The sequence below is a fragment of the Urocitellus parryii genome, chromosome 2 (assembly GCF_045843805.1).
Source record: "Urocitellus parryii isolate mUroPar1 chromosome 2, mUroPar1.hap1, whole genome shotgun sequence".
Lineage (NCBI taxonomy): Eukaryota > Metazoa > Chordata > Mammalia > Rodentia > Sciuridae > Urocitellus > Urocitellus parryii.
The window spans coordinates 218,997,959-219,015,505 of record NC_135532.1 but is presented as its reverse complement, the minus strand read 5'-3'; the positions used below and the strand labels follow the sequence as shown (position 1 = coordinate 219,015,505).

The following is a 17,547-nucleotide window of genomic DNA, read 5'->3' as shown; positions in this document are numbered from 1 at the left end:
CAACGATACAAAGTTGTATTTTTGCATATGATGAAAAGGAAACATCATACTTTTATGCTGCCTCCATTTCCTCATGTGGAGTTAATCTTGACAGAAGGCTTAGTCATTACCTTTCCAATGTGTTGGTCATTCTTAATTATTGTGTTCATAATCAACAGAATCTTTTTCCCACATAAAAAGAGTCTGTGTGGAGTGCAAGGTAGGCTGGTAGGCTGAGCTGCCTGAGTGACAGATTGCTTAAGTTGTGCTCAGTACCTAAAGATGTGCCCACATATTCCAAGTGACCGAGATGCCCACCAAAGGACTCTAGTTGCAAACTGTGTTTAATGAAAGTGAGGCTGTCTGGCTTTTGTATAGCTCCCTATACTTCACAAATCACACAAAATAGTTATTCTGATCTGTTTCCCAATATGATCTGAAAGAGAGACAGAGCAGGCATTACCATATTACTTAAAATATAACCCCAGGACATTAAATTCCTGGATAGTTGAATTTGTTTCCCATTTTGTTTTGACTACTAGGGTTCTCAGATATAAATTTAATACTGAAAAAATAGTGGTCAAATTGATTTCTGTGATCATATGCAGAAATACAACTTTGTATCCTTGTTTTAAAAGGGGGGAAGAGCCAGTACTACCATTTTCTAAGAAAGTTGTAGATTCCTTTAGCTTCTTTGTTCCCTGTAGAGAAGACAATTGTAAAAAAAATAAGTCAAGTTGATCATGCAGGGCAACTGTTTTTTTTCTGATTCCTCGATGAGGTTGTGTTAGCCTCCGTCTGCAGCTACAAAAACACTTTAATGCCAGTGTGAGCCCCTGATCAAAAATTTTTTGACAAATCATCTTAAAAGTATATGAAATGTTTTATCTTATTTGTGACAATATTGTAAGACTATCAAAAGTAAATTATAATTTTAAAAGGTAAATAATCCACAGATTAGGTCAGAAGTAGAAACCAGTCTAGGTGCAAGTAAATAATTCTGATTAATTCTAAAAACTGTAAAGTAATAAATTTCTTTTTTCTTTCCTTTCCATTTATTTGTGGAGGATTGGGGTTGAGGGGTGGGCAGAACTTATTCAGCTAAGCACATTCTCTACCACTAAGCTGCTACAACCTCCAATCCCATAGAAATAGTAAATCTAATCTTCTCAAAACATTTCTCAGTCTGTACACATATTTATCCCTCGGTTCACATAGATGCAAGAGTCAAGCTTTGGAGGTTGGGGTTGTATGCTTGCCTAGTATATGTGAGGCACTGGGTTCAATCCTCAGCACCACGTAAAAATAAAATAAAAATACTGTGCCACCTATAACTAAAAAATAAACATTAAAAAAAAGAATCAAGCTTTGATAAACTATTTGGGATAGCAGGTCCCATAAGAGAAGAGAGAGTAAGAAACAACCTTCTAAACAATTTTAATATGCAATTTCCTTTAACAGACTTTGCATAGGAAACACATAAGCCCATTCGGATGTGGAGAAGGATGTGCATACATTGGAAGAGATGGCTGTAAAATAATGACAAGTTTTTTTTTTGTTTTTTTTTTAATGTACTGGCAGAAAAAGAAAAGGAATACACCAAACTCAGGTTCCCAAATTTGGTAATTTTGTTTTTCAATGAGAAAAACTCAAGTAACATTAATAGGCATGTTCCATTTGGGCTTAACTGTGGGAGGCGGATGGACAGAACAGGTCACTCACACGCCTTTCGGGAGCCCTTGTTCTGTCTCTGTCATTCATTGTAGTATGTCCTCACTTGTGATGAAAAGTCACGCTGAGAGCTCACAATATAAAGGAACGTTTAGTCCTGGCATGTATAAAAAAATGTGACTTTTATCTCTCTGCTCCACGCTTGTTAAATCAGAGATGTGAAAGGGAAACCCAGTCTGCTTCTCCCTGTCCGGGCCATCCACAGGCCCAGACAGCAGCCGGACCCTCCACCCAACCCTCATCTGGCTGGGGGTCCACAAGCTGAGGTCATCTCTTCCTTCTAAGGGAGGAACCCCTTTTTCAGAAGATGGTTTCACTTTTCCAGAAAAATGGGTAATATTTAAATGTTCTAAAGAAACCAGGACCTTGCAGTGCAAAACAGTAGTAAACTGAATTTTATGAGTTTCTATCACAAGCATATAAAATGCTTTACTGAAACAACCACTGAACTGGAAAAACTCAGGAAAAATGACCTTGAATTCCATGTGAACACTCATAAATCTACCCCTTCCCTTTCTGTCTCCCCAAAGCACATGCCGCATAAAATCCATGTTCTACAGCAGCTTCCTCTCACCTCACAGCAATGCACAATACCATGTGCAGCTCAGCATGTGTGGACTGACTGGAGGTCCCCTGGGGAAGCTCTTTTCTGTGCCAACTAACATCACTAGTTGAGCAGATAGGGCAGGGCATACATAGGACAGACTCAGAACAGGGCTGGCCACGGTGAAGACATACTGGTCACAAGCCCCAAAGGAAAAAGAAAGGAAAAAGGTAAAAATGCAAAGAAGAAGAAGAAGAAGAGGAGGAGGAGGAAGAAGAAGAAGAAGAAAACTGCATGGGCATCCAATTAAGAGAAATTTGGGGTTGGGGGTAGAGCTCAGTGGTAGAGCTTGTTCGATCCCCAGCACTGGGTGGGGGTGGGGGTATTTTGCAGTTATGAATAATGTTCATACACAAATGCAGACTCATTTTCAGGCTAGGCAAAGCTGTCACAATCTGCTACCATTTAATCGAATATTTTGATTGTACATAAAATTAGGTCGGCCATACCTACCTGGGACAAACCTAAATGTACAGAAGCCGTCTCGGATATATACATGATTTTGCCATCAGATGCTACCACAAAAACAAATCCATCCAAAGTCTGAAAGAGAAAACGTATCAGGGTAAGAGATGTTAGTTCTACACCAGCATTAAATCTAGAAATTTTGCTGTCACTGGGCTGGAGGTGAAGTGGGAGGAAGGCATAAAGCTCAGTGGTGAAGTGTTCACCAGCATCCATGAGCCCAGAACTGGGGGGAAAAAAATCAACGCATATTTGTTAAATTCAAAAAAGAAGCCAGGGCCATGAGGACCACAGGTGACAACACTCAAGGTTTATTTCCCAAGCCAGGCTCTGAAATGCTTTTAAAGCACTTTAAAAACAACCTTACATCCACATCACAAAAATCATGTGAAACATTTGAGAATTCCTATCATGCTCAGTTTAAATGTAGTAGCTTTATTGTTTGGAGTTATTTTAGCACTTAGCACAAATCCGGAGTTCTATGGTACTTAGGGGAACATCCACTACTATATAGACCATTTAAGTCATAATTGGCAGTCATTTATACCACTAGGACATACTCTTTATTTGCCACAATATTCTAGTTACCCATAAGTACCATTTGAATAATAAATTCCGACCACTGCCGCTCCCCAGAAAATAAAATACCCGATTATTTTACCAGACAAAGTCTATAGAATTAACTATTTCAACTTTGTAAGAGATTGAATAACTTTTGCCAAATTCAAGGAGAAAAAGTATCTTCCAAAAAAATTAAAACTACCCAAATGAAATTCTGATTTTTACCTAAGCCCTCTAAGATAAAACTATAAGAGATAATTAAGACAAATAAAAAGTAATGATTATTTTTCTGTGTCAAAGACTAAATTTTTGAAAAAGGAAACTGTACTTTATTTACTCATTCATATTTTAGATCCAGAACCAAAGAAAAGCAATAAAGTTTGTGAAAGACCCATACAATCCGCAGTGCAACTCCCATAAAAAAATATTCCAAATTAATTTCTGGCCACAAATTCTATTTTTACAGCATGTAATTGAAACCAGATTACCTTTGGGTTTTCTCCCCCCCCCTTGGAGGTGGGCTATAAAGAATGTAGCAGGAATGAAACTTGAAAGATATCCTTATATTCTGCTGTCTCAAATACCGTTTGCTGCAAAAATTCTTTGCTAACTAAATTATCACTACCTTTCCCTGTGCTAGGTTGAGACCAGCAACTTGATTATGTCTTACTTTCAGGTTTCTAACTCAGCTACAACACATTTTCCTAACAGAATCTGGGACATTTCAGAAATATAAACTATAAAGCAATTTCTAAAGTTACAGACACTTTGGTGTATTTTGCATAGTTGCTAAACTCTAAAACCATTAGAGATACATTTAACAAAACAGATCTCTTGCAACATCTAGGAAAACAAATAAAAGTGAAGAAATTATCATAATTAAATTCTAAAAGTTGCCAGCAGTAGCTTAAAAAATAATATTCTTAATGGAAAACATGGAGTGTGCTTTCCTAGCTTCAATTACCTAATTCACTTACATGTATAATAACTGCTAAGACAGCCATCCACACACTACTCAGGAATTAATTAAATGTAAGACCTCTGGAAGTGTTGACTTTGCCCACCAGACTTTCTCTGAAGTTCCCCTGCAAGCACTTAGTTGTCCCTGATATTAGTGTCACTTATAATGTGGACAGTATGAAACACGGAAAACATCCAGCGCAAAGCTGGAAGGGCGGGCAGCGGGCGAGAGGGCGTGTGGGCCAGGCTCCCAGAGAGCGTTACCTGGCCGGCTGCTATGCCACCGCAGTTCTCTCTAGTTGTGAAAGTTCCGGGTTTCAAATATTCCCCCATTCCCTTCTCCCTAGCACATGTATTTTCAGAAACAAATCATTCCCAGGCATTTGGGGCAAAAGTTTTGAAAAGATCTGGTTTTTCAAAATGCAGATCTCAGTGGCCGACTTGCAGATCTAAGTCACAACGCCCTGCAGCCAACATCCTACCCTCCCCTCCTCCACTTTTAATGGAAATACAAAATAGAGGAAATGCAAAATAGGTCTGGGTAAGCATTCTTCTATGGGGGGCGGGGGTGGTGGTGGTGAATGAATCAGGCCGCTGATGAGGCTCTGTAAAGGAAATTGCTGTCCTCTGCTAGCGCCAGATGCTGACTTGGAAGTGGACGCTGGTGCCCAGGTTACCCATCCCAAATTCACCGCCGGGGTGCCTATCAGCGCTTCTATACTGCAGGGATAGAAAGCTGAGGTCCTGGCAGCGTAGCAGTCTGGGACCATAAGGCCGGGGACTGGAAGCGCAAAACGCCTGACCCCAAACCAAGCGTCCAAGATGGGTGGTGATACCAGATGCTAAAGTAACCTTTTGAAAAGAAACCTGGTCTGTAATAAACTCTGCATAAGTGCCAACTGTTGCTGCTTCATTATTGATGCTGTCCTTTCATTTACGCATTCCTGCGAGCGCGCGCGCGCGCGCACACACACACACACACACACACACACACACACACACACTTGCTAAACGCTGCCACATTGTGGCTCAATGCTTCCTGATCGGTGCTTCTCTGGCTCCAGAGCCTGGCCCGGTGTCTGGGACGAACCGAAGTAAGGTTGAAACGATTTAACCACGTTCAGGGGCGCCTTTCCGCCTAGGTCTGGGTGAGCTAGAAATTCCTGGGGCGCTGGGAGGGAGAGGGATGCAGGCTGGGGCTGGGGCTGAGGCTGTACCCGACAAGCTAAGCATCCACGCTTGGATTTTGACCCTCCCGGGCGGGAGCCACCCCCGCCCCTGGGACTTCTTCAGCTTGGGGGCGGCCTGTGGATTTGTGCCGCGCACCTCGAGACTCGGGTGGCAGGGTCGGAAGGGAGCCCCCGCCCGGGTATCTGCCCGGGCGACTGGCGGTGGCGGCGCTCCTCCCCCGGCGCGGTGGTTCTACCTGCAGCAAGTGCGATCCCAGCTCCTTGGCGACACTGTCCAGGGGCCCGGTGCGACTCGGCTGTCCCCATGCATCTCCTAAACCTGGACAAGGAAATGAAACAACCAGTAAACGGCCGCGTTCAGCAAGAGGCGGTGGCGCCACGCAGAGCGCTCAGAGCCTGCGCTCCCTGAGCTCCACGAGGTTGGAGCGTGCCCCTGCTTCTCCTCTGCCCAGCATGCTGCAGCTTGTGCCCTCGCAGCCGCCCCTTTGTCCTTGGTTTAAAAGAAAAAGACCTGAGGAGGAATTCCCTTCGAGGGCTCCAGCAGAGTGCCCCTGCGCTCACTGAGCCAAGCAGGCGGACGGCTCCCGCGGGTCGCCCACGTGCTCAAGGCTCTGAAATTGCCGTTTTATTTGAAATGCCACAAAGTAATCTAATCTGCTTTGAAATTGGCCATCCTCGTAGCCGAACGGGGATATCGATTTGACCTGTAAATATTCCCCTAAGGACCTTCTCTTCCTCCCTTCCCAGGTGTCGCCCGCAATTCTGCTTTTTCCCAAAGACAGAGAGCCTCAGATGGAAAGGCCCCGCCGTCCAGGGGCAGCTTTTCCCACATTAAAAAAAAAAAAAAGAAAAGAAAAGAAAAAGAAAAGTTCCCTCCCCTCCACGTTATCCCACAGTCTTCTCGGCTCTCACTGGCTTCCCGGAAGAGCTGTCCCCCTTCCAAACTCAGAGCTTCGTGCCCAGGAAGGTTTACCTGGGGGTTTCCGGGGAACACGCTCCATATCCGCCAGCGGCGGGCGCGGGTCGGACCCAGAGCCGGGAGAGCCCAGGGTAGGCTCGAAGGTAAAGGAGAGGGGGCGGTTCTCGCACAATCCGGAGCCCCCCAGTCCCTGTGCTTTTTAACCGCCTCATCCCCAGAACCTCCTGCTCTTCCCCACCACCTCCCCGACGGCCACCAGTGGTGCAGAAAATGCGTCAGGGGAATGGGGGCCCTGCGCATCCGAGTCCTCTTTCCCTGCGCGCTCGGGCCAGCCGCTGTGACTGGGAGACTCCAGGCTTGCCTCTACCAACTCCAGACGAAGCCAGAAAGCTCCCGAGGAGGCGGCGTAAGGAGGGATAGAAGAACCTTTAAATTACCCCAGAATCCTTCCGTTATGGGGACCCTCGGCCTCCGCACCAGGAGACAGAGGCCGGTGACCGCCATCTCCACTTGCGCCCTAGCCTCCTTAACCTCCCTCTTAGAGAATACGCCCTGGAGCTTTCTCCCTACTCCGGGAGCTCCCATTTCGGATCCGACCCCTTCAGGGTTTACACGTCCTCCCGGAAACCGTGGGCCGGACCCAGATCGCGCCCTTGAGTGCGGGACTCTAGGTCAGGAGTCGGCTGAACTAGGCGAGAAGCGCTGGGCTGAAAACCTGGTCAGCTGCGGTGAATCCAGTGTGGTTCCCTAGGCGGCAAGTCCTCTCTAAACCGGGAGCCTGGCATGAATTCCCGGAGAGTCGCTGCCCTGGCACCGTGGGTGTCCTCTCTGACCCTGTGGGAGTCCAGGGCATCTTGGCTTCTGGAGGCCTCCACCCAGGAGGCTGAAAACGCAGGACTGTGGCTTTGTAGATCCTTCTTGGAAACAGTTCGGCAACTAGAAAAGGGATGACCTTTCATTTCTCCTCCTGGACTCTTAAGAATCAGAGTTTATCCGGGTCTAATAAGGAAGTGGTCAACTTCCACTTATCCTGACATTCCCCCTCCCCAAATATAACACGCTGGCAGCTTTTTATTCTTGGCCCCTAAGCCACCACTGGGTGAGCGTAGGTAGCTCTCTAACCCCAGGAGACTGCTCCCACCCCAAGCATCCTGATCCTACCAGGACACCACTTGCCCTCACTCTCAGGCTTTTCCTGCCCCACACCAGACAGGAAGCCTGGTAGGGGCAATAGAAAGAACCAAGATTTAAAACCAGTGGGACGTGGATGAAGAAAGAATTTAATAAGAACCTAGGAAATCCGATTTCCAAAAAACGAACAAATGTGCCTTGTAACTGTCCTCCTCTCCCCTGGCTCAGAGTCCGTCCCGGTCCCTGGAGCTGAAGCAGCCTTGGCCCCAACACAGTGCCCAAGGTGAGCAGGGCCTCCTGGCCTTTCGCTTCTTGCAGGGTCAGTGGTCCAAAGACTTGGAGTAAACTTTTGGTCTGTGGGAATGGCCTCCAGACCTGGCTCCACTGGCACAAATGTTTCAAAGCCTGCTGAAGGTTCTGGCTCTCCATGAAGCATGTGCTTACTAGTTATAGATTTTTCACATTATTCAAATATTCAGATATCTGAGAGATCTTATTCTCCTATATCACTATAATTTTTCTGCAAGTTCCCATGCCTCTATTGTGCTGATGGAGATTTCGACTGCCCTTTAGGATCCTGGCTGGAGATAGCTAGGCATCACCAAATGGTTCCCCCAAGCACTCCTCACCTAGGGACCACCTCACTCTAAGGCAGTGGCTCTGCCAGCTCTTCCATTAGGAACCGCTGTGGTGAGTTCTTTTTTCCCTCAGCCCATAAAAATATACTTTGGGCTGAAGCAGAGACTGAATAAAGTAAGGTTTGTAATAAAAAGCATCCTCTTGGTAATAGAAAGCCATATACACTCCTGAAAAAGTGAAGCTTTAGGAATGTGGCCCTTACCTGGACCCAGGAAAGGGATTGGTTTATTTATTTGAAAAGTGGGGGTGGGGTAGAGTTGAAGTCTGGGCTAAGCTCCTTCAGGGTTAGAAGTTGGTGAGCTATTGGTAGTATGGACTGCTTTCAGAGCTGAGACCTGTTGTTTCTCAGCCCCCAGGTTGGATTTCCCCAATCCTGCCTGCCTCCACAGGACAAGCTGGGGACCTCTGGCCACTGGCATTTAAGGATGGCCAGGCTATAGGGAGCCCACAGGGAGAAACTGGGGCTGCTAGGTCAGGGCAAAAGGGAATCAAGCCCACATGCCCCACTTCTGCCAGTTAGCCTTTAGGTACCTCCTTTCCTGCTTGCTCCCGGGGTTTATGGGTACAGGGTCTGTTTCCACCTGCTGCCTGTCCTCTGGTTTAACCCCCACAGACTTGCTGTCTACAGAAGCTACCTAAATATGGTTCCTCTTCTCTGATTAGTCAGCAAACAGCTTATGAGCAACTGTCCTGTGGGGCTTCAGTCAGGCTCTGGGGGTATCTCTGGATGCAGGTCACAGACCATAAACATGGGGCTACAAAAAGAATATGATTTGGAGAGAAAGGGAGATTGCTTTCCCGCTGTGAGGTTTTCATCTGCTTTGCTCAGATGAGAGGACATCCTCCTTCCTCTGGACTAGCCAGAAGGATGCCTGTGGGTCTGGATGCAGAGAGTTAGGGCCTGGATTTAGGTAAGAACACTAGAGTCAGACCACCATTCTCTCACCTCCCTACGGGACAACCTTGGATATCTAAAAAAGCAGTGACAGGAAGACTTCCCCAGGACTCCTGTGAAAATTGAATGGGGCTAAGAACAGGGAGGCGGCTGTCCCTGCCTCCAACCTCCACAGGAACATTGGATAAGGGTATAAAAATCTAGGACAGTTGAGGAAGTCCCAGCGTCTCACCTCCTGGGACTCGCCTTCTGTGGTTTAAGAAGCCAACTTGGCCAGGCCGCAGGGTCTGATCTCCAGTCAAAGCCCCGACCTCTAACCTTTATTTCTTGCCTCTAAAATAGCATTGTTTGGGGATTCACTGAGCCTGGCTAGAGCGAGGCCTCACTGTTTGTGGCTACTGCCATCGCCTTTGTCTAGCCCACTCCTTTGCTGCCTCAGCCTCCCCTCCTCCAATTACCACTTCCCTGGGGGGAGGGGTGTGAGGGTGTGTCTCTGGGGGAGCAGCGACCTCTTGCCCTTGGAGGGCCAGATCTGAGGATGCAAGGTCACACATTCTCATAGCAAACCACTCCAAAGTCTAGTAGGGTGTGTGGGGGCGGGAGTAAGAAACGGCTTGATCCTCTTGCTCCTCCATCCAAGCACAGGCTGCGGAGGCCAAGTCTCAGCCGGTCACCCCAACAGCGTTTCCAACCGAAGTCCCTGCGCAGCGGCGGGCTCTGGTAGCTCCCTTCCAGGGCTAAGGGGTCTCGTCAGTTTGTGCTGGGAGGAGTTTGGGGCTGGGTACAGCCTTGCTGATCCAGTAGAACCCAGAGTTTGCACCTCTCTGGACACCGCGATCCGTGTACATTATCAGGGGTCGCGGGCTTCTCCAGCGCACAGGAAGGAGTTCTCAGTCCTGGAATCTTTCTGTTCTCTTCGGGGTCCCTGGAAAATTCGCCCGGCGAGCGACCCCGGCTCACATCAACCAGGGATCGGGTGTGAAGGGGGTGGTGGGTAAGAGACGCTCCCCAAGAAAGTCTCCTTGCGGCCGACGGGGCAAAGGAGGGGAGACGGCTTCCAGCCTGGCGGGCCAGCTGCGAACGAGCGCTGTGCGTGTCCCGAAGACCCCGCCGCCCCAGGACGGGATACGTAGGTCCTGAAAGTGCGAGATGGAGTCTCAGCGGCCGCTGGTACCGAGCCGCGCGCCGCACCCAGAGCCGCCCCGCGCTCCAGGGTCGGGGTCGGGGTCCGGGGCTTTGGAGCGCAGGGGCTGGATCTGCAGCCCGCGCGCTCGGTTACTCTCTCCAGGGCCTGCGCCGCGCGCGGCCCTGCCGACGGGGAGCTTTGCCTCCCGAGCCCTAGGCCTGGCCCGCTTCAAACTGAGAGGAGGGAGGGTTGTGAAATCTTCGTCACTCCGAAAACGAGTCCATTAAAAAGGACCTACGTGATTTCGGGCTGCGGTACAGGAAGATCTATAATGCCATGTTGGCATAGGGTGACTTTTTCCTCACCAAACCCTCCGAATCAAATAGTTTAAATCCAAGGAAATAATCCCACAGTCCGTGGGCTTCCTCCCGGCGGAGCTCAGGTGTACGGGTGGGGGGTTAGCACGCTGCCTGCAACTGAATTCAACCCAGTCACCGGGACAATTCAGGCCTTAATCCCTTCCCCCCTCCACACACCCTGGTTCTGGGTCTTCAGCTTCCCACTTCATTCCTGAGCCAGACCGGAGGCTAGTCCCTCGTCCTAGCTAGCCGTCGGGTGTGCAAGGTCTGGGAGGAAATGCCACCCTTTCCTCTTCCCTTGTCCTAATCGGGACTCCTCCAGGGAAATCGAATCGCCCAAGTTGGCCCTCTGACCCACGGAAACTACCCTACGTCCTGGCGAATGTGTTCACAGTGCAGTCACGGCCAGGAAGCACCCACAGGTCTCTTGCCTGGGTACATCTGCGGTTTCCAAGAAGCCTCCTCTCCGGAACCCAGGGTCACAAGACTGTGAGGGGCGCAGGCGACCCTTTGCACTCCATATCTGCTGCAACCCTAGGTTTATCTGCTTTCCAACTACTCGCTAAAACTCACCCAGTGTTCAGTTTCCAGCCCGAATTCCAAAGCCGACCTTGCTCTCTCCTGCCCTTGCCCACCCTATCTACCTCCCACATCTTAGTTCCATGTTGAAGGGGAGAAAAGGTAGCCACCCAGAAAGCAGCAGATATTTAGTCTCAGGGCAGTGATTTCCTCCACGACTGCCATTTAAGCCTAGCCTGGTCAGGAAACACCTGGAGTCTACAGCGACTGGTAACCAGAGTGGACTGCCACCTATGACAAGGTTCCACTGTGCACCTATATGGGTGTGGAGTCGGTAATGGGCCGCTTTACAAAGACACCGAGGCCTACCAGGGCAGGATGACAGAGCCTTCTGGGACCCAAATGTAAAAATTGAAAGACTTCCCCAAGCCTGAGAATTGGCCTGCCAGCAGGTGTCTGCCTGGGTTTCTGGTGCCTCCCTCTGCCCTGGTGTGGGACCTCTGAGTTCCTCTTCCTGTTGGCCTCTTCAGTGCAGAGCAGGAGGATATACAGCAACCGGCTGCCATTGCAGTTACTGTCCTACTCCCCCCCTGCTGCAGGGCCTTTGGGGAGGCCAGTTTCCTCTCTGGCCTCAATTTCCCCAGATATGAAGGGTTCCTGATGATCCCACCGGCCCTTAAGACTGTGCCATTCATTTTCTGCATCCCAAAGTACTAAATTGGTCTCAAAGGTTTTCTTTACCCAGGGATCCCACCTGCTTCAGGCAAATGGGTCCACTCTGTATCTTTTATTTTCAGCCAATAGCTGTAAGCCATCTCAGAGCTCTGGTTGATATCCAGACTTGCTCTGGCTCTAAGACCTCCGTGGGGTCATTGTCCTGACCCCAGCAACTCAGCAGGGCCCTGGCAACCTTGGTGCTTCAAGAACCCAGGTTAAATCAATGAAGGTGGTGGTGGGGGGGAGCGGATTCAAAGCCGCTGAGGGCAAGGGAGTTATTTTGCATGGTAGAGTTCTTCCTAAACGCAACTTCTCTTTGCCCTATGCCCTGAGCTTCCCAACTCCTTAGGCCCGGACTGGACTTGAGGGGAGTAGGCATTGCAGCCCAAAGCTTCAGGTCCCAGACATGAGCAGTGGGACAGTGCTTGAGACGGCATGGCTCCCCTTCCTGACTTCAAGAAGTGTAGTAGGAAGGGATTAGGCCACTGCCCCCTTCCCCAAGTTGTGCACTATGATACAGGATCATCTACAAAATCTAGAGCCAACCTCCAGGATCAAAACCCAGGAGATGCAGGTGGCCCCTGGAGTAGGCAGCTCCTGAGCACAGCACTGGCAGCAGTTGCTCAAGGCATCAACCCCAGCAACACCACGCCACCCCACAACAAGGGGCAAAGTCTTCAGTCATTCTGGACCCAAAGGCCTGATGATGTGCTTCCCTGGTTACATACACCCCACAGATATTTAAATGTCTGCTGTGGCAGCACATCTGCCACTTTTCAACATTTTAGCAAACTTCCCTGGAAATCCCTAAAACAACGAAGAGCTTAAAATAAGCCCTTTTCCCCAGACCGCTTTCATTAGCTAACTTCTGGTTTATTAGAAATCTTTGGCAACAAACAACTCTTCAGATAATTTATTCTCCCCCGCCCCAAAAGAAAGGTGGGAAGAGAGAGGACAGAGGATAGAAGCCCTTTACCCTGTCTGCTTTGTAGCAAGCGGATTAGACGCATCCCAGCAAACCAGCTAACACTACTCCCGGGTGGAAAGGAGACTCGACCCTTATAAACCTAATTCGCTTCTAATGTCCACCGAAACTTCAGCTGGAAAGGAATCATTTCTACTTCTGTAGCCAAGGACTCATCGCTGGGCCGACTAGTAGGAAACACCGCGGTGAACAACTCCCAGCAAAGGAAGGGGCTGGGGAAGAGGTTCTCCGCGGATCGGACTAGGAAACGCAGGAACGTGCGCTAGGCCCCAGCCCAGCAGGTTCAGCGCTTCCGCGCACAGCAGGAAAGCGCCCTTCGACCGCGGACCGCGCGGCCAGGCTGGGAGGCTCCCGAGAGGCCCAGCCACCGCTTCCGGCAGCTCAGCTCCCTGGGGCTCCAGGCTGCTCCGGCGCTTGCTCCGGACCCGGACAGCCGCAGGACTGCAGGCCGCAATTGCCGACAAGGCCCGCTGCGCTCCACCAGGAAGACCGTGGAAAACGCAGCTGCAGACCCAGAAACCATCGCAAATACCACGTTTGGAGGCGCCGAGCGCAAAAGCTTACCGGGTCGAGTGCCGGGCCGCGGATGATATTAATGGAGGCGCCCTGTGGCCGAAGGACACCTGTCGCCTGTACTGCAGCGACCCTCCAGTGCCCTGCAGCTGAAGTGGTCTCTTTACCACGAAGTCCTCTGGTGTGGCTCCAGGGCCTGGAAATCCTGGGGCGCCCATCAGAACCCTGAACAGTGCCCTTCCCGGCAGTGTCGGGGTCCCTTGGGGGTGAGATCCCGGACCTGCTGTTTGGAGGTCTGGCAGGGTGGCCACAGTCCCTGGCGGAGGCTGACGTGTGCGTGCTGGGAAAGCTCATCCAGCAGGCCACCATTTCTTACGATCTCTGCCTGATGGTGAGTCCGCCAGTAGTGTATTTTCAATCCTAAAAGAACTGCTAAGCTCTGCCCTGCCTGCCATTTTCGAAATAATTACCTTTCTCTTCGCGGGTGTTTCAGCTCACCAACCCGCGATCTCTCCTACCCGAACCTCCGATCCCCAGAGGACTGGGAGGGCAGCACCCAGGACTGACTCCCACGAGCGCTCGGTGGCTGTGGCCTCACCGAGCACCCTGCTTGCTTGCTCTCCCTTCTCCAGAAAGAGAAGGAGGGATGAAGGCCCGAAAAAGAAACGGGAGCTGAAGAAAGAAGGAAGGAAGGAGGGAAAAGAGGTAGGTAAATAAGAAGGAAAGGAGTAAAGGAACAGAGAAAAAATAAGAAAACAAACCCACACCAAACCAGAGCAGAAGGGGGTGGGGGAGAGAAAGAGAAAGGGAAGGAGGAGGAGGAGGAAGAGGAGAAGAAGGAGAAAGAGAAGGAGAGGAAAGAGACGGAAGAAAAAGAAGACGAAGAAGAATTTTTTTTAAATGGAAAGGAGGAGGAGAAAGAAGAGAGGAAAAGAAAACAAAACTAAAATGGATTCACAAAGAAGAAAGAAAAGAAAGGATAGGAGGGAGGAAGGAAAGGAGGAGCAGAGCGGGAAGAAGGAAGGGAGAGAGCGTAAAACCTGCACGGACCAGCATGCCAAAGCCAACTGGGGACCGCCGGTCCCTGGAACAATCCTTGGTTTGCCGCTGCCTGAGCCAAGAGATGGTTTGGTCGCCTGGGCCGTGGTGGCCCTGGCCCCTCTCCCTGAGTCTGCGTCCCAGCTGAAGTCCCCGGCTGGGCCCTCCCAAGACACCCGAGTACTGGCTGGGAGACCTCGATGGCCCCTCTGGGCCGGCTCCTGCCAGGGCCAAGGCCGCCTAACTCCCCGGAGTTCCCGGCCGCCCACCTGCGGCCTCACCTTCAGGGAAGACCGCGCGCATCTTCAGGTAGCTCGTGGTGAGTCGTATGATGGACGCTTTGTCCAGCTGCGAAGTGATAGCCGATGGCAGCGGGAGCAGCTTGGCCAGCTCATAAAACTCGCCATTTTCCTTCTCCCTCCTGGTTTTGGCCGCATTCTTGGACTTCTCCTTCATCGCGCCTCGGCTCTGGGCATATTAGACCTGGCCGCGCTCCAGGCCCGCGGAGTCCCGCTCAGGCTGCGGCAGCTGGGACCGGGAAAGGAGACCCGGGGGCCAGGTGAATCCCGGGTGCCGGCCACGGACAGGTGCGCGGGACCTGCCTGGGCACCGAGGAACTTCTCCGCAGTTGCCAGCCCAGAGCTCAGCGCAAACCAGCTGCGCCGCCCCGCGCTCCGGCTGCGGCTGGAGCTGGACTGTTCCGCGGCGACCCGAGCCCTGCTTCCTGTTCACTCTTCTAGCCTCCTGTCTCCCCGGCCTCAGCTTTTCTTAGGGTTTAAGGGTCCAGCGAAGAGGCGGTGGTGCAGTTTAGTCCTTAACCGGGTGTTGGCATTCGCTGCCGCGAGGCCCCTCCGATCTGGAGGGCGGCAGGGGCGGCGGCGGCTGCGGAGCCATGGAGCGGACCCGAGCCGAGGGGAGCTAGACCGAGAGGGCCGGGCCGGACCCAGGCCTGGGCGCGCTCTCCTGCCCTCTCTGGTTGCTCCCTGTGCCTGAAGACCCCGCGCCGGAGTCCGCGATCTGTTGGGAGGCGCAGCTGCTCCGCAGTCCACGTGCGACCGAGCACCGTTTGTTTATGGCGGACCCGCCTTCGGGCGGAGCACTGGGCCGCCGGGGCCGGGACGGGGGGGGGCAGGCAGGGGGAGGGACCGCGGCGGGGGCGGGGGCGGCGATTCTCGCCTCCGACCCCGCCGCGGCCCTGGAGTCACGGGCGCGCCTCCGCGTCTCTACCTCCAGGGACTGTCCCGAGAAAGACGGGCGCGCTCCCGGGCTCGGGGAGATCGCGGTGAGTGAACGCTGCGCGGCGCGGAGACCGGCTCTGGAGAGCGAGTCGCGGGACGTGGGCGTTAGGATGGGCTGCGGGGTGGGGCGAAGGAGCAAGGAGGGAGGGGTGCCGAGGCCTCTTCTGTGGTTACCCGGCTGGTCACCGGCGGGCGCGGCCAAGAGGAGGCGGCGCGACCCGGCGGCCAAGTGCCCTGTGGGGAGGATCGAGGCCTCCAAGTCCGCGCTGGTCCCACGCCCTCCTCCTCAGTTCCGCGTGTGGAAAGGGGGTGCCCAGAGGGAAGATTCCCCTCCCGACACGCTCCGAAGTCACTCTTCTGCCCTTTCTCTCCTGGAAACTCCGGAGCGAAAGGAGATTGACACTTTTCTGATGGGAACGGGAGACCGCCGGGGCGCGCGAGCCAGAGGGAGGGAAGGGTCCGGGGAGCCCAGCCCAGCTGCCAGGCCTCTCCGGGGCGCCCGCGGGAACGGGGCCCAACTGCCCTGCCTCCAGCAGCCCAGAGCAGTCTCGCAGCCTGATCCAAGGCAGCCTAAATTTCGGGGAATCGCTTTTGTGCGGACGTTTCATGGAGAGTGTCACCGAGCTAGGGCCACTGGGGGGACGTTCGTGGGACCCGTGGTGGTCGGCAGAAGGCAGTTGGAGAAGGGAGGCGCTGCTGAAGACGCGGGCACAGGGGACACACGCTCTCCCGCAGGGCCACACTAGACCTAAAGAGTCACATCCCGCCTCTCCTCTCCAACTCCTCCTTCGGCTCCTGGGCCCTCCGCACCCCCCGCCACTGCCATCTCCGAAACCCGGGTCCTTCCTGGAGTCTGAACGCCCCAGGACGGTTCTGTTGCCAGCTTCCCTGCTTCACCGGGTCAGGGACAGGCCAGAGGGCAGTTCCTACTGGGTGTCTGGGCCCTGAGGGAGCTCTTGGCACTGTGCTAAAAGCGGTAGAATTATGGGGCCGGGAGGCCCCCGACCTCAGGGTGGGCACCGTTAGGAGGTGGGACAGGGATAGGGGGATAGGTAGGTGCCGCCGCTCTACCTCCGGCCGGGAGGAGTCTGCCGCTCTCACGTTCCTCTCCAGCTTCCGGCTACCGTGCCTGCAGTAGACGCTCTGACCTTTTCCCGGACCCCTTTGAAGGTCCGAAGTTTGGAGGCGTTGGAGGAGATGTGGGTTCCCTCCCTGGGCTTCATAGCACAAACCTGGTCTGGGCATCAGCCTGCCCAGTCCTGCTAAACCCACTGTGGCCAATGTTCTTAGGAATGGTGCTGGGAAACCGCGAAGCTGCACGAGCCAGGAGCGCAGTGGAACCCGCACTTTCCTTTGGGGTTTCGGATCTAGGCACGCTGTCCAGTTTTCAGCGGTGCGAGTGGAGAGTTGGGGCCGAGCGTCAGCGGCGCGGGTCCGCAGGTGCCCAAAACAGGCGTGCGCGGCCCACTTCCGAGACCAGAATCCCGCGCGGCGCGGCGCTGTTGACTGCCTGGGGCCTCGCAGAGAAGGGGCTCCAAGAGCAGGGCTGCGGACCGGTCCCGCCAGAGCTTCTTGCAGGCCTCCCTCCCAAGCGCACTCTAGCACTTCCCAGGCTTCAGGAGGATTTTACGCTTCTCTCACCCCCACGATTTCCAACCCTCAATTATGGACTCGGGAGAATTCCTCCCGGGCTTGAAGGGGATTACCTAGATGGCAGAAACATGGCTAAGTGGAAGTGGGAGAAACCCGACTAGTAACAAGAACGGAAACTTTGCTCAAACCAAATTTCCCAGATTTTACCGAAAGCGCACTTGAGCTCTCCAGACCGGGTTTTTACAGTGGCAGCCGCTGTTTAGGCACCTTCAAGACAGGATCAAATCGCCTCCTTTGAGTGACAGCAAAATGGGGCATTAGAAGCCTCTAAGATATCAGGGTGTGGGATGCTTCCAGGCCCAAAGTGGGCCTCAGCAGATGCCCA

The 17,547-nt window shown here is 52.5% G+C and overlaps 1 protein-coding gene across 1 annotated transcript in view; it reads right to left on the bottom strand.

Moving 5' to 3' along the window:
• The window catches only part of Sim2 (SIM bHLH transcription factor 2), a 46,899-nt gene extending 31,477 nt beyond the window's left edge, over nucleotides 1-15,422 (bottom strand). The window contains exons 1-3 of the mRNA XM_077795395.1: nucleotides 14,613-15,422; nucleotides 5,727-5,809; nucleotides 2,768-2,857 (exon numbers count right to left, since the gene is read on the bottom strand). Coding sequence (XP_077651521.1) covers nucleotides 2,768-2,857; nucleotides 5,727-5,809; nucleotides 14,613-14,787 — 348 coding nt within the window. The 5' untranslated portion in view covers nucleotides 14,788-15,422. The remainder of the gene's footprint in view (nucleotides 1-2,767; nucleotides 2,858-5,726; nucleotides 5,810-14,612) is intronic.
• Nucleotides 15,423-17,547: the final 2,125 nt, after the last annotated feature.